Genomic DNA, 16,553 nt, shown 5'->3' with positions numbered 1-16,553 from the left:
AAGGAAGGGACCTGTCTTTCATAATGATAATATAATAATAATTTATTATTTATACCCCGCCCATCTGGCTGGGCTTCCCCAGTCACTCTGGGTGGCTTCCAACAAAATATTAAAATACAGTAATGTATCAAACATTAAGAGCTTCCCTAAACAGGACTGCCTTCAGATGTCTTTTTAAAGTCTGGTAGTTGTTGTTCTCTTTTGACATCTGGTGGGAGGGTGTTCCACAGGGCAGGTGCCACTACTGAGAACGCCCTCTGCCTGGTTCCCTGTAACTTGGCTTCTCGCAGTGAGGGAACCGCCAGAAGGCCCTCGCCAGAAGGCACCTCAGTGTCCAGGCAGAACGATGGGGGTGGAGACGCTCCTTCAGGTATACTGAACCAAGGCCGTTTACAGCTTTAAAGGTCAGCACCTTTGAATTGTGCTCGGAAACGTACTGGGAGCCAATGTAGGTCTTTCAAGACCGGTGTTGTGTGGTCTCAACGGCCGCTCCCAGTCACCAGTCAAGCTGCCGCATTCTGGATTAGTTGTAGTTTCTGGGTCACCTTCAAAGGTAGCCCCACGTAGAGTGCATTGCAGTAGTCCAAGCGAGAGATAACTAGAGCTTGCACCACTCTGGCGAGACAGTCTGCGGGCAGGGAGGGTCTCAGCCTGCGTACCAGGTGGAGCTGATAAACAGCTGCCCTGGACAAAGAATTGACCTGCACCTCCATGGACAGCTGAGAGTCCAAAATGACTCCCAGGCTGCGTACCTGATCCTTCAATGGCACACTTACCCCATTCAGGACCAGGGAGTCCTCCACACCCGCCCACCTCCAGTCTCCCAAAAACAGTACTTCTGTCTTGTCAGGATTCAACCTCAATCTGTTAGCAGCCATTCATCCTCCAACCACCTCCAGACACTCTGATTCCTTCACCTGCTACCCACACTCCTCTCCTCTCCTGAGCGATGGACCTGATTCTCCTCAGGCCAGACCTTCCCTGCCTAAATATTGCCTGACAGGCAGTTCTCCCTCCTCCTCTCCTGCTTTGTTATTAATTTTGAGGCATCTGGAGCTCTCCTTTCCAGCTGCTGCATCCCTGTCATTTGGAGAGCTCTTCCTGCTCCCTCTAGCACTGGCCCAGATAGCACTGCAAATGGTCCTGTGGCAAAGTTTGGCTTTTCTTTACTCACACACCTGCTGGCTGGTTTGAGGGCGGAGGATCCCAGGCAGTGGGTGATAATTAAATAAATGTGCCCAAAAGTATTTGGGAATTGTGGAGACAGAACTACCTAAATTGTACAGTAATACCTCTGCGAACACCTGCCTTGTCTAGCGTCCATTCCGGCGAACGTCCGCGGCAAACCCAGAAGTACTGGAATGGGTTACTTCCAGGTTTGCCACTTGCACAGAAGTGCTAAATTGTGCTCCACGCGCAGACGCTGCGCTTTGCCCTGCGTCCTTTTCGGCTAGCGGCCAGGGCTCCAGAATGGATCCCAGTCGCAAAACAAGGTACGACTGTATAGAAATTTATTTATGTATGCTACTGCAGTGACAGGAATGCTACTTGCCCAAAAGTGGAAAGAAGCAGAAGTCCCAGGAAAGGAAGAATGGATATGAAAACTTGTGGAATATGCAGAAATGGCGAAACTTACCAGAAGAATAAGAAATCAATATAACAAACTTTTTGTAAAAGAATGGAAATGGTTTATTGAATATCTACAGATCAATTATAAACAGATAAGAACATTGGCAGGATTAATGTAATAACCTGCAGTTTTATATGAGTACAGAGGTTAAGAACTTAATTTGTTCTGGAGGTCTGTTCTTAACCTGAAACTGTTCTTAACCTGAAGACCACTTTAGCTAATGGGGCCTCCTGCTGCTGCTGCTGCTGTTGTTGCGCTGCCGGAGCACGATTTCTATTCTCATCCTGAAGCAAAGTTCTTAACCTGAAGCACTATTTCTGGGTTAGCGGAGTCTGTAACCTGAAGCACCACTGTATATATTTGCAATAGATAAATAAGCAGAAGATATTTTTAAAATAATTTTAAGGAACTGCAGAAAAGAGGGGGAAGGAAGTCAAATTTTGAAATGTTAAATTGATTGTAAAACATAAATAAACAAACTTTTTTTAAAAAAAGAAATAAATGTGTGCCACAGGACGCTCACTCCAAACCCTGCCCCTCTGTTACGTGCTGAACCCAAATCTTCTCCAGAGAGATTTGGGGGAGCACAGGGGAGGGGAGAATCAGGGGAAAGTCTTGTAGTACAAGCAGAAGTTTTTCCACTTGTGCAAATGCTTCTTGGTGCTATGCTGAACACAGCCCAATGTTCCATAAAGAACAAATATTTTTGTAACCGATATTTCAATACTTCTTTGGCAAGGTGTGCTAGCAGATCACTCAGAGGTTCATCATGCTCCCTATGAAATCATTCTTCTCTTAACGTAGAAAAACAACTCATCTTTCTCTGGTCTAATGTTGGAGGTTGTGGAACCAATTTGCTTACATATGTGTCGCCCATCGTGGCCCGCAGGCTAGACAGAATATTGGCGACCTAAAATCAAGCCTCATTCTTCTCTTGAAAGATCCCAGCCTGCAAGTTTGTAAAATAATGTCTTGGATGAATGAGGGTGTCACCTGTCCCTTTGGGGCCCTGAGTTCAAGTGAAGCCAGCAGTAGCAATGTGTTGACCACCTGTGCTGATCATCAGGACCCTGATCCGACCTGCTCTGACATGCTCTTACTCCCTGGAAAGCCATAGCGGTGTCTGCCGTGGAACCACCACTATTGACCGGCCCACCTCGATTCCTCTCCCACTAAATGTACAAGACTTCAAGCCCAGTTACATGAAAAACACATTTTATATTGTCCTGGGTGCTATATAAAATGTTTCTCTTGTATGCAGGGTCCTTAATGCACTGGGCCTGGAAGCGACATCGATAGCCGTCATGGGGCAGAGTGAATCAGAGCCACAGGAGGAGCAAGAGGTAACACCAAAAAACGAGAGAGAGACATTGCACACACTTTTGTAAATCAAGAAAATCTTTAATAATAATAATACTAATAATAAAAAGAATGGGCTAGAGCTGTTCTGCTTTCCCACCTGCAATTTGCCCATCCATCCATTTTGCAGCTTTCCTTTATCCCTGTTAAGTTTCTGTTTCTGTGTAGAGAAAAAGCTTTGCTTCTAGACCGAGACATTATTTTTGCTTGTTGGTTGGCTCTGTTCTTTTGAAGGCCTTGGGAATTAATGGGGCCCTAGTTAATTAATTAATGGGGCGCGGTTGCCGCTGTGGGTTAAACCACAGAGCCTAGGGCTTGCCGATCAGAAGGTAGGCAGTTCGAATCCCCGCGAGCTCCCGTTGCTCGGTCCCTGCTCCTGCCAACCTAGCAGTTCGAAAGCACCTCAAAGTGCAAGTAGATAAATAGGTACCGCTCCAGCAGGAAGGTAAACGGTGTTTCCGTGCGCTGCTCTGGTTTGCCAGAAGCAGCTTCGTCATGCTGGCCACATGACCCAGAAGCCGTACGCCAGCTCCCTCAGCCAATAAAGCAAGATGAGCGCCGCAACCCCAGAGTCGGCCGCGACTGGACCTAACGGTCTAACGGTCAGGGGTCCCTTTACCCTTTAGTTGCTGTCAAAGGAATGTTTCTTGTGTGAGCTGAATGGAAACTTAGGCATGACTGCTTGAAACAATCTTTTTTATATAATAATGTTTATTAGTTTTCAATTACAGTCCACTAATAGCCTCATTATAACAATGCCAAATTATAATACAATTACTAATACCAATCATTCAAATACCAAATTATATAATTTAGTTGGCCCCCCACGTGCTAGAATTGATGGTGTGATGATTTTCTTTATTTCTGCGTTCCAAAATCTTATTAATTTCAGTTACATTCCAGTCAAAATAATAATTCCATATACAGCAACTGCAATATTAATAACATACAGTCATACTTCGGGTTGAGCTTTTTCGGGTTGCGCTCTGCAGGTTACTTCCGGGTTTCGCCACTCGCGCATGCGCAGACACTCAAAATGATGTCACACGCATGCGCGGAAGCGGCGATTCGCGACCCGCGCACACGCAGACATGGGTTGCATTTGCTGCAGGATGTGAACGGGGCTCTGGAACGGATTCCGTTCACATCCAGAGGTACCACTGTATTTGTGTTCACACATTAAATGATTTATGAAGCTACAAGTGAGGCACTCTATATCCTTGAAACTATATCCTTGAAACACCCGCCACAACCTGGCCTATACCTGCTGCCCCAGGAAGCCCTCTAATCTCTTTCCCCCTCCTCTGCGTTGGAGTCCTCCATCCTTGATCCTGCCCTTCAGTGTCTGCTATGTCCTCTCCCACTGCAGGATGCAACCCTGACCGCTGTACTTTCCAACGTCAAGCTCTTTGTGGCAGATCAGCTGCAGGCCAGCATGGTGAGTAGAGAGGGGACAGAGAACACTTTTGGGGGTCTGCCTCGGGGAGGTATGTGATGGGTGCTGCCACCTGCGGCACACCTGTACAAAACCGCCTCCTAGCACAGACACCAGGAAAGATTGGTCTGTGCTTTCCTGCTGCCAAGGACAGACACCTCTTTGCATGGGTGTCAAACTAAGTGGGGAGGGACACACACTGCTAGAGGATGGGTTGTGTAATTCTGAGGAAAGGGATCTGTTTCTTCAGTCCTTTGGAAAGCGGATTCTGGGCTTCACCTCCTCACCTTATAAGGTAGATGTGGGAACTGTCACCATATTTGCTCTTGCACGACAAAAGCAAAGTGCCATGCCTTTGTTTGCTTGTTTTATCTTGCTTCTCTGAGCAAGTTGGTGACCCAACCATTAACGCCTAATCAAAGTCCAATATAAAAGCAACCAATAAAAATAATCTCAGAGTAAGCCACTTGAAGCACCTCAGAAAACAGCCCTGGAATAAGCCAGATTTATTTATTTATTGAAATATTTTTATTTGATTTTACATATAAAAAATTATAGCAATACAACCATACACATCAACGGTTGAGAAATTCCTCTGAATCTCTGGACTTCCCACCTTCCTCCTCCATGGGTCCCATTATCAAACCTTCTCTACTGCATCTTTTTCAATAGTCCATCTTTGCTAAAACGCCATTGTCTCCATAGTTCTTACTACATTGCAAGTGTTATTGCAACCCTGCTAGTGTTTTCATCTGCTTACAATGGTCTCCAAGATAAGGAATAAGCCAGATTTAAACACACTTCAATCAGCAACATCTATTGCTGAGAATTCAAAGCCTGTCAAAGCAGTAGAATCTCAGATACCTTCCTATAAGCAGGAAGAGAAGAAGATCTCTGAATTGGGGGGGGGGGGCGTCCCACAGTGTTGGCTTGCTAAACACACCGCAGCTAGATTCTGGGTGCCGAGACGGGCGCCAGAGGCTTGTTTCGTTGCATTTAGCAGCAGCGTCAAGAAAACAGACTCGCCTCGTTGGAGGCTAAAATTATGCCCGTTTAGTCACAAAATTATTATCCTGCTATTGCATTTTAAAGGCAGTGAAGAGGTTTGGACTGGTGAGCTTCGCGGTCCATGTGGCTTCCTAAGGCCAGTCGCATTCTGGCTCTCCAGGGCAGGTAGATGTTAAAAGCAATTATCTCACACACCCAAACCCACTTTACCTGTAAATTCCAGTGATGGGCAAACCCCCGGGGCCACACCCACTACGGATAATTGACAGCTGCCTGTTCAAGGTTGGAATCTTCTATGCATCGGCCCAGAACAGTAGAGCCTCTTGGGCTGTGTCTCTGCACAAAGGAACAGGGCTGCCCTGAGTGACTCCCACAGTAAAGTGATTCAGTGGCCGGGCACAGAGTGCCAGCCTGCCACCTTTCCAAGCAGGCCATAACCCACACGCCAATTTGGTGCTAACCCTTCCCCACAGGTGCTGGGTGTCATGATAGGAGTCGGGCTCTCCGTGCTGCTTGTGGCCGCCTTGATCCTGGTGCTGATCCGCCGGTTCCGCCTTCAGAGTAAGTTCCTATGGGGCTGTGGGAAGTGGGCGCGCCATGCCAGTGGGCAGCTTTTTTGCCAAGGCGGGGCCGGGCTGGGCCTGCTGACCTGACCTGATCTTTGGTCTCCTCCTTCCTCCCTTCCCTGCAGAGGTCCAGGCCCAGGAACAACCCAAATATCGCTTTCGCAAGCGGGACAAAGTGTTGTTCTACGGGAGGAAGATAATGCGCAAGGTAATTGGAGGAAAGGGACAGGACCCACAGTGTGTGTGTGTGTGTGGCATGGAATGGTTGTGCTGGAGTGGTAGAATGACTTCTTTGAGATGAATTGGTTGACTTGGGAATGGGGAATTATGCGGCGTCTCAGCAAATGGCTTCTCTGCATCCCGAAGCTTACTTGAGCCTCCTGTTGTCTGGGCCGGTCACCGTGACTCTGGCCCTTCTGCTATTGCTTATAATTTTTATTAAATTTTCTGTTTTCCAATTTAAAGTATAGTCCCACCTTGGATCCTGAACGCCTTGTGAGTCAAACGTTTTGGCTCTCAAACGCCGCAAACCTGGAAGAGAGTGTTCCGGTTTGCAAACGTTCTTTGGAACCCAAACGTCCAACGAGGCTTCCGATTGGCTGCAGGAGCTTCCTGTGGCCAATCGAAAGCCGTGCTTTGGTTTCTGAATGTTTTGGAAGTCGAATGGACTTCAGGAACAGATTCTGTTTGACTTCCGAGCTATGACTGTACTCATTTTTACATCCTTAAAATATTAGTGACTTCCCTTCTCTTTCCATGGTTAATCTACATATCATAAATCCCTGCATATTTTACAGAAATGATACAATTCATTATTCCATTATTCATCCATCATAACTTATTTACACTGCTGAATTTATCTTAACGCTGTCAGTTTTTTCAACTGTACACAGTTATTTCCCATCTATTCAATAAACGTTTCCCAATCTTCTCTAAACGTCTGTTCTTCTTGTTCTCTTATTCTATATGTTAAGTCTGCAAGCTGCGCGTACTCTGTCAACTTAAGCTGCCACTCTTCTTTGGTTGGGACCTCGTTCATTTTCCATTTTGGGGCTAACAAAACTCATGCCGCAGTAGTGGCTTATATAAATAACCCTTTTTGACACCTGGGAATTTCAGTCTGCTTATTCAGAAAAATATCTTGGACAGTGAAGGCTTTGGCAGGTGTGGGAGCAGGGACTGTTGAGGGTGTTTGTGTGGCTGGGCCAGGATCAGTCCCTTCCTGTTGATATTCGTCATGTGGTTCCCAAGATACCTGCACAAGGGGAGAAACTGATATGCAAAGCATGGCTCTTGGGAGGGTAACCTGCAGCCTTCGTTGAGGTGCCTTGATCCTGGCTAGTAAATGTGCATAACAAAAGACCACCAGCAGGTATATAGGGTTGGGTGGCTGCAGGGTTCCTCCTTCCACTTACCACATTTCCTTTCTTGGTAGGTTTCTCAATCCACTTCCTCTCTGGTCGACACCACCATGTCTGCTTCCCGTCCGCGCATGAAGAAGAAGCTCAAGATGTTGAACATTGCCAAAAAGTGAGTCGGTCAGCTAGAGCAGAAAGCATGCACATGTCAGGGAAACGAAGGGCCATATTTGGGCAAAGTCTAGCTCAAACATAGGAAAACTCGGCCCTCCAGATGTTTTGGGACTACAATTCCCATCATCCCTGACCACTGCTCCTGCTAGCTAGGGATCATGGGAGTTGTAGGCCCCAAACATCTGGAGGGCCGAGTTTGCCTATTCCTGGTCTAGCTGCATTCTGGATTACTTGTAGTTTCCGGGATACCTTCAAAGGTAGCCCCACGTAGAGCGCATTGCAGTAGTCCAAGTGGGAGATAACTAGAGCATGCACCATTCTGGTGAGGCAGTCTGCAGGCAAGTAGTTAACCTGCACAAACACACAAATTGGGTCCTTCTTCGGACATGCCTCTGTATCCCTTCAAGTTCTGCATCTTTGCTCCCTTCACCTGTGAGGACTAGAAACTTGAAGAGAGAGAGAGAGAGAGCGCGAGCATGCATCATGAGCCTTGAAACTTGCAATGTTGTTTATTCCTAAGTGGGCACAGTGAACTCGGGGCAGGATAGCGATATAGAAATGAAGCAGACGACCCGGTGTGAAGGAGGGAGTGAATCCAGCGCCTCTTTCAGGCCTTAAAAACTGTTGAACGCCCTCCCATCAGATGTCAAGGAAATAAGCAGCTATCCTATTTTTAAAAGACATCTGGAGGCAGCCCTGTTTAGGGAAGTTTTTAATATTTAATGTTGTATTGTTTTTAACACTCAATTGGGAGCTGCCCAATTATTATTATTATTATTATTATTATTATTATTATTATTATTATTATTAAACTGGCACATTCCCCCAAAAGCTAAAATGAGCATGGAAGGAAGAGGGGTGTATTAGTTGGTTTTTTTGCATGTTTTCGGGTTGCGCACCGCATCAAACCCGGAAGTACTGGAACGGGTTACTTCTGGGTTTCAGCACATGTGCAGAAGCGCTGAAGTGCGCTTTGCGCATGCGCAGGAGCGCCAAATTGCGACCTGCGCGTGCGCAGACGTGGCGCTGCGGGTTGCGAACGCTGCGGGTTGTGAACGTGCCTCCTGCACGGATCATGTTCGCAACCCGAGCGCCCACTGTAGAGGGAAGGAGGGAGTCTCTGTCTTTATTTGCAAGAACAAGAAGCTGGCTGGTTGGTTAGTTGGCTTCCTTCCATCCCTCTGAGGAACCTCTGCCTTTTTCTGCCTCCGCTCAGGATCCTGCGTATCAAGAAGGAGCTGCCCACCCTTCAGCTGAAGGAGCCGCCCCCCTCCGTCCTGGAAGCCGATCTCACAGAGTTTGACGTGGCCAACTCTCACCTGCCCTCGGAAGTGCTCTACATGCTGAAGAATGTGCGGTACGTGCCGGGGGGGTTCAGGTTGTGACCTGGATAGGAGGTCAAGGGGGAAGCCACAGGAAGTTCAGAGGTACCTCGGGTTACAGACGCTTCAGGTTACAGACTCCGCTAACCCAGAACTAGTACCTTGAGTTAAGAACTTTGCTTCAGGATGAGAACAGAAATCGCGCAGCAGCGTGGCGGCAGTGGCAGGCCTCATTAGCTAAAGTGGTGCTTCAGGTTAAGAACAGTTTCAGGTTAAGAATGGACCTCCAGAACGAATTAAATTCTTAACCCGAGGTACCACTGTACCTGGGCAGCTGGCACAGCCATTGAACAGAGCGTGCCTCTGCTTTGCCACAGAGTCGGGATTCTGTTGCCAGGCCACAACCCTTCACCAGAATGTAGGAAGCCAGATGGTGATATAGTTAACAAAATTAATAAGAATATGATGGCGGTGGGGAAGGGGACGCTTTTGCATGCATGCTTCATGCTGGAGAGAGGCCGTTTTTCAGCTTTTGCCAAAACGCTTCCCAATTTGAGGCTGCTGAACAGGCAACTTGGTGCCCTCCTCATATTGTGGACAACTCCCATCAGCCACAGCCAGCAAGGGATTATGGGAGTTGTAGTCCAAAACATCTGGAGGCCACCATCTTGGCTACCCCTGAAGTAACAGTTACATCTCCAGCTTTCAATTTTCCCTGCATTGTTTTCCTTGGCGTAGATTTGAGCAGTGTCAGTTCCACCCAGCATTTGGGGCGGCCATTTACTAGCTTCTGCCATTCTTCTTCTTGCTGCTTCTGCTACTCTCAAGAGACTCCAACGACCTGGTTTTTAGAACAGTACACAGAAATGCCTATCGGGGAAGGGAGGGAATTTGCTTGAATTGGATTGCTGTGCGTGGGGAATAACAAGAATTAATGTTCCTAACAAGTGGCCTTTGTGCACATTCACCACACCTCATAGAGGATGTGCATATAGCCTCACCGTGAAGAGGAAATTGTGCCTGGGGAACAGGTTGCTAAATCCTCTCCCCAGCTCCTTGGCTTTGCTGCTGCTGCTGCTGCTACTGCTATCCTATCTATTTTTTCAATGCAAAATTACAACAAAAATTACAAACATCGAATCCAAAATAAATCCAAAATAAAGCAGTACAAGCAAGCAAAACAAAAAAACCAAAAAACCCCCCACATCTACAAATAAAACCATATCATCATTCTAATTGTTATGTACGTATACACATATTGACTTCCTTCCTTTGTTCTAAGACCTCGAAATTTTTACTCTTTCTAAATTGTGTCTAATGTAGATTATCTTTATACATTTTGCACCATTTATCTCTTTCTTTAACCCTGCAAAGCTTCATACATTACATACCGATATACTTACTCCAGAACAATGTTTTTTCATATACTCTTTAGCACATCCCCATTCTTTTAATAATTTTTGGTCCGATTGTCCCCTTATGAATGCTGTGAGTCTTGCCAGATGTATATATTCACAAGATTTAATTTCCCGTTCTTTCATTGATGGAATTTTTCTCCCTTTCCAATTTTTTGCTATGAGCATCCTGGCAGCTGTTGTCACATAGAGGAATGCTTTCCTTTGATTGTCAGGAATATCGTTTGTGATTATACCTAAAAGGAATGCCTTGCTGCTGCTATCCTTATGGGTTTTGCAGCCAGCCCAGAGCAAATAGCCATTAGTTATTATTATTAGTAGTAGTATATTACCCTATACCTGCAGATCTCATGATGGTTCTTAACGCAAAATCACAGTATAAAAACACAGAACATGTAATAAAAACAAAAACAACCCAATAATTCCCCATGTCCACAATAAATTTTAAAAGGGCACTGGATGTCAATCAGCCAGAGGCCTAGTTGGAGAGTAATGTTTTCGCCTGGTGTCTAAAGATGTATAATGAAGGCGCCAGGCGAACTTCCCTGGGGAGAGCATTCCACAGCCACTATAGAAAAGGCCCGTTCTCGTGTTGCCACCCTCTGGACCTCTCGTGAAGGAGGCGCACGATGAAGGGCCTCAGAAGTTGATCTCAGGGTCCTAGTAGGTTCATATGGAAAGAGGTGGTCCTTGAGGTATTGTGACCCTGAGCCATTTAAGGCTTTATAGGTCAAAACCAGCACTTTGAACTGGGCCCGGAAACTAATCGGTGGCCAGGGCAGTCAGACCGGGATCGGTGTAATATGCTCAAACCGTCTTTCTCCGGTGAGCAACTGAATTCTGATGTTTCTGAACTAGCTGGTGTTTCTGAACCCTCTTCAGGGGCATGGCATGGTGCAAGGAGAGTGTTGTGGTGATGGTGCCCTCTTCCTTCCTCGCAGGGTGCTAGGCCACTTTGAGAAGCCTTTGTTCCTGGAGCTGTGCAAGCACATGACCTTCCAGCAGTGCCAGCAAGGCGAGTACGTTTTTCGCCCGGGTCAGCCTGACACCAGCATCTACGTGGTCCAAGACGGAAAGCTGGAGCTCTTCCTGTCTGAGCAGGTAAGGCCAGCGGGGAGCTCAGTCGGGCAACATCAGGAAACTCCATGGGGACGATTCCATAGCCGTGCATGGCTATGCGGCTCAGAGGGCAAGAGTTGGGCATGGCCTGGCGTTCGTCGCGGCAGGGAACGAACAGAGCTGCACAAGACACATTGGCACAGATGCATGCAGCTCTTGTTCGTTCCAGTGGGGCTTGTGCGGGAGACCTTGATTGCGGTTCCTGCAAAGGATGATGTGGGGAGGGGTGCTCTGTTTGGGTCTGAGCGCGGCTAGCCAATTGCAAATGTCTTTGTTTGGTTGAAGAAGACAGAGGCCCTACCAGAAAAGAATGGCAGATTAAGTTGATGGAAAATGCCGAATGGGCAAAATGCCGAATGACTGGAAGAATCAGAAATCGGGAAGACCAACATTTCAATAAGGAATGGGGAACATTTATAATTTATCTTAAAAACCATTGTAAACAGTTAAAATTGTTAGCATGACTGGAATAACACTTGTACAGTCGTACATCGGAAGTCGAACGGAATCCATTCTGGAAGTCCATTCGATTTCCGAAATATTCAGAAAGCAAGGTGTGGCTTCAGTTTGGTTTCCAATTGCACAGGCGCACTAGAAACAATAGCGGAAGCCGCACTGGACATTTGGCTTCCCAAAAAACATCCGAAAACCAGAACACTCACTTTTGGTTTTTGATCATTTGGGAGCCGGCACGTTCGACTCCCAAGGCTTTTGGGAGCCGAGGTACGACTGTAGTTTAATGTTGAATTTTGGACAGAACGGAGATGTAAAAGATTTGGATTATTATAAAAGATGCAGGAGGAAATGATTAACAATAGGACCCACAGAGGGGAGGAGGGAAGTCCAGGAGATTCCTTGGAGTCTTGTTATAAATTGGATATGTGATTGTAAAACTTTGATTTGAAAACCAAATAAACAATTGTTAAAAAAAATTAAATCTCTTTGTTTGATTCAGGATGGGAAAGAGACCCTTGTGAAGGAGGTCTTTCCGGGTGACAGCGTACACAGCCTCCTCAGCATCCTGGACGTCATCACGGTAGGATCCTTGTCCTCCTCAGCTTGTTAGAATCCTAGATACGGAAGGGGCCTGCGAAGCCATCTAGTCTGGCCCCTTCCTCCACGCAGGGACTGCAATGCAGGATGCAACCACAGCATCCCAAGCCTCCAGGGGAGGAGACCCCATCCCTTGCTGAGGCAAGTCTGTTCCCCTGTCAGACAACTCTTGCAGTTACGAAGTTTCACCTCGTCGTCAGCCTAAATCTGCTTCCTTGCCATTTCCACCATGTGGCTCCAGGCTCCACATTCTTCTAGTTGTGGGCTCCAGCCTCATTGCGCCTTCTCCCACCTGTGCCACTCCCTCCCCTGGCTTGCCCCACGGGATGAGCTAAAGGTAGGGACCGATTCCTAGGCTAGCAGCAGCCGAGGCACCATGATCTCTTCTGTGTCATGGAATTGGTGGAGCAGAAGGATCCAGATCTGTTTAAGCCCAGGGGGGCTGACCCATGGTGCTGCAGCTGTTGCTAAGCTCCACCTCCCATCATCCATGACCATTGGCCGTGCTGGCTAGGGTTGGAGTTGGAGTCCAACAACGCCTGGTGTTGGAGAGAGCCAGTGTGGTGTAGTGGTTAAGAGCGGTGGACTCGTAATCTGGTGAACCGGGTTCGCTTCCCCGCTCCTCCACATGCAGCTGCTGGGTGACCTTGGGCTAGTCACACTTCTCTGAAGTCTCTCGGCCCCACTCACCTCACAGAGTGTTTGTTGGGGGGGAGGAAGGGAAAGGAGAATGTTAGCCGCTTTGAGACTCCTTCGGGTAGTGATAAAGCGGGATATCAAATCCAAACTCTTCTTCTTCTCTTCTTCCCATCTTCCATGACCATTGGCCGTGCTGGCTAGGGTTGGAGTTGGAGTCCAACAACACTTGGTGGGGCCCCACAGGTTCCTCTCTCCCCCGCCACTTCCCCGTTTTAAGCGTCTGCCTATTGATATTTTCACCCCCTCCCATTGCAAGAATCTCCTGATCTGATGTTTTGAGAAAGGAGGGGGTGGAAACTACTCTTCTCTTCTTCCGCTCCTGCCTGACTGCGTGTGTGGAGAGAGTCTTATCTATGTAGTGACTAGATGGCTGAGTGGGAGCTGTAACACCCATGCAAGCCAGTAGTTCTTTAATTTGTAGTAGCTATTAGAAATAAAAGCAGTTATTCTTCACAGCTAGCTTCCATGCTATTTATACTCTGCTGAGTCTGGTGCTCACAATTCACAGTTGTGAGTCCAGTGCACTGAGACCTGCTTTCCAGGATTGGAGGGTCTCTGAAAGTGCTCCAGTTGCCTAGCCCAGTCACTGACATTGGTTGAAAGGCGTACTGACACTGCCTTCTGACAAAAAATGCATGGTTGTCTAGGAAGATGGGCTCTTTGGAGCGGTGGGTGTGGGTCGAATCAGGGGCCAGCCCCCTGTTGTTCTAAGATTAGTTTCCCAACAGGGTCACCAACGCCCATACCGGACAGTCTCTGCACGGGTAGCTGAGGACTCCACAGTCCTGCGTCTGCCAGTGGAGGCCTTCTCGGCTGTCTTTGAGAAGTACCCTGAGAGCCTGGTCCGGGTGGTGCAGGTGAGTGCCCTGCCCATTGCTTCACTGTCTCCAGAGTGGTCTCTCCTTCTCTGCCCCCCGTCCTTCTCTCTCTCTGTGTCTCCTCCCCTTACTTCTGCACCTCCACCATCTCTGTTCTCTAGTCTCTGGTTGTCAGGGACTGGGCAGAGGAGGAATGGTGGAGACCACCTCCCCAGCTTGAGCAGGGAGGAGGAAAAGGAAGACTGTTTAGATATACAACTGGGGTTTGCGGGAGGTCGCAGCTCAGAGGCAGATGAGGGGGAAAGCTGGGAAATAATGGAAGAGGAGGAGGAAGAGGAAGATGCACCAAGGGGGTGACAGCCAACGGACACAGTGTCTTTAGAAAGCATTCCAGGCCCTCCATCTCCCAGAACCCGGCGAGCCTTGAAAGTAGGAGAGCAAAGAGCTCAAAGACAGAGGGCACATTGCAGCACCCATAGAGGAGACGATGAGAATGATGAATGAGGAAGTGGGAGAGACGGGGTGGAGATTCACTCGGGACAACGCCATTATCCCAGAGGCCTCTCTCTGTAAATACTGAATAAAAAGCGGACGGTAAGAAACATTTCCTTGTCTTTATACGTTCCTGGGCAACCAGCCGGGAGTTGCTGGCAGCAGACTGACACTGGTTCATGCATTTGGAATGGCCTATATGCACAACGGTTGACCTCCAGATCATGTTGTTAAGTCCACATACTTGCCATGGGTGGGGGTTGAATAGGGGTTTCTGGGATGTTTGTGTGTCTTTGTGTAAGTCATTGACTCTTCCCATGATTGGCAGAAGCAGGCCACGAGATGATGATGATAAAAATGGAGGGGAAAAGAGGGTTCACCCCCCACTTGTCACAATCTTCAGAACACCGCATCTCTGAAAGTGTTCAGCCAAGGCATGCCCAGGAACTTAACAGCTGCTGGAGGCTTTTATCCTTTGGGGGGGGGGGGGTTCGTCTTCTAGGCATGCAAATGCCATTTGGATTTAACCAATCCAAGGCAGAATTGTGGGAATCAGTCGTTTTGATAACCCAAGTAGCTTCCAAGTCCTTGAAAGATGCGGTGGTGGAGAAGAGAGGTTTCTGAAACCTCCTCGCCAGTCCCTGCTATAGAGAACCCCACAAGCTATTTATCGGACTGAAGCGACCCTCGGACTGAGAGTATTGAAAAGGGAATTGAAAAGCTCCCCTTGCAAGGAAATTGTGCAACTGACCTGCCCTTCTGCCTCTTTCCCTTTCAGATCATCATGGTGCGCCTTCAGAGAGTCACCTTCTTGGCTTTGCACAACTACCTTGGCCTGACCAATGAGCTTTTCAGCCACGTGAGTTCCTGTCCTAACCCATTCCACCTTCTCTCCCCTACCCTTGTCCGGCTGGAATCTGCTTTCAGAGTAGGAAGCAACCGTACCTGTTCCCTGATCATGTCCAGAACGCATCCCACTTTCCCTCCACTGTGTTAGGGGTTAGGGCTTCTAAGCTAAGCAAAAGGCTTTGGCGGGCAGCATCTCTCCTCCACTACCACCCCCTTCACCCCTGCTTATGTGACGACAACAACAACAACAATTTATTATTTGTACCCCACCCATCTGGCTGGGTTTCCCCAGCCACTCTGGGCGGCTTCCAACAAAGATTAAAAATAAATTAAAATGTCACACATTTAAAAATTCCTAGAACAGGGCTGCCTTCAGATGTCTTCTAAATGTCAGGTAGTTGTTTATCTCTTTGAAATCTGATGGGAGGGCGTTCCACAGGGCAGGCGCCACTACCGAGAAGGCCCTCTGCCTGGTTCCCTGTAGCTTTGCTTCTTGCAGTGAGGGAACCGCCAGAAGGCCCTCGGCGCTGGACCTCAGTGTCCGGGCACAACGATGGAGGTGGAGATGCTCCTTCAGATATACTGGACCGAGGTCGTTTAGGGCTTCAAAGGTCAACACCAACACTTTGAATTGTGCTCAGAAATGTATTCGGACAAACATGCCTGTGTTCTCCATCCCCAGGAGATGCAACCGCTGCGGCTATTCCCCCAGTCGGGCCACACCTCTCGTACCAGCCCCGTCCGACACAGCAAGCGTGTCATTAGCGCCTCCTCCATCGAGGATGCCAAGGATAGCTCTGGAAGGCAGGGGGAAGCTTCCTCAAGGGACCAAGGTAAGGGAATTTGACGCGTGTGCATCTGACTTGTCCATGGGGAGGCTGTGGGTGGGTCCTCTGTTTCCAGAGAGCCTGGTGCTCTGCAGGCCCCAACCGCTAAACATTTAGCTCATCCCCAGCTTGACCTTCAACTTCCCCAACGCAGATGAGGCGAGGGAGGTAAAAACAAAGGATGCCGCCTCCGGCGTGGATTTAGCTGTCCGTTCCGGGGGAAGGAAATAAGGGCTGTTCTTGGAATCAAAAGTGGAGCTCAGGGGAGACAAGTTTGGGTTGTCAATTTTCTGAGCAGCGTGAGCCTGCCCTCTTGTCTACTGTGCTCCAGACAGCTGTATTTTACTCCTTCCGAGCAGGCAGAAATTTAAGCAGTTTCTCTTTGGTGCACCAATGTTTGGGGCAGCAAAGAAGCTTGGCTTCTGCCTC

The 16,553-nt window shown here is 48.1% G+C and overlaps 1 protein-coding gene across 5 annotated transcripts in view; it reads left to right on the top strand.

The window, feature by feature from the left end:
* PNPLA6 (patatin like domain 6, lysophospholipase) overlaps positions 1–16,553 on the top strand; it is a 73,706-nt gene that overhangs the window by 14,498 nt on the left and 42,655 nt on the right. For all 5 annotated transcript variants that reach the window (XM_028711666.2, XM_028711664.2, XM_028711665.2 and 2 more), the window contains exons 2-12: positions 2,892–2,973; positions 4,359–4,427; positions 5,906–5,993; positions 6,124–6,206; positions 7,434–7,528; positions 8,747–8,887; positions 11,209–11,368; positions 12,342–12,422; positions 13,867–13,995; positions 15,227–15,307; positions 15,980–16,130. In XM_028711666.2, the coding sequence (XP_028567499.2) occupies positions 2,935–2,973; positions 4,359–4,427; positions 5,906–5,993; positions 6,124–6,206; positions 7,434–7,528; positions 8,747–8,887; positions 11,209–11,368; positions 12,342–12,422; positions 13,867–13,995; positions 15,227–15,307; positions 15,980–16,130 (1,117 nt within the window). In that variant the 5' untranslated portion in view covers positions 2,892–2,934. The remainder of the gene's footprint in view (positions 1–2,891; positions 2,974–4,358; positions 4,428–5,905; positions 5,994–6,123; positions 6,207–7,433; positions 7,529–8,746; positions 8,888–11,208; positions 11,369–12,341; positions 12,423–13,866; positions 13,996–15,226; positions 15,308–15,979; positions 16,131–16,553) is intronic.

This window comes from Podarcis muralis, chromosome 17 (assembly GCF_964188315.1).
Source record: "Podarcis muralis chromosome 17, rPodMur119.hap1.1, whole genome shotgun sequence".
NCBI classification, from domain to species: Eukaryota; Metazoa; Chordata; class Lepidosauria; order Squamata; family Lacertidae; genus Podarcis; species Podarcis muralis.
This window is presented reverse-complemented; position numbering and strand designations above follow the sequence as displayed.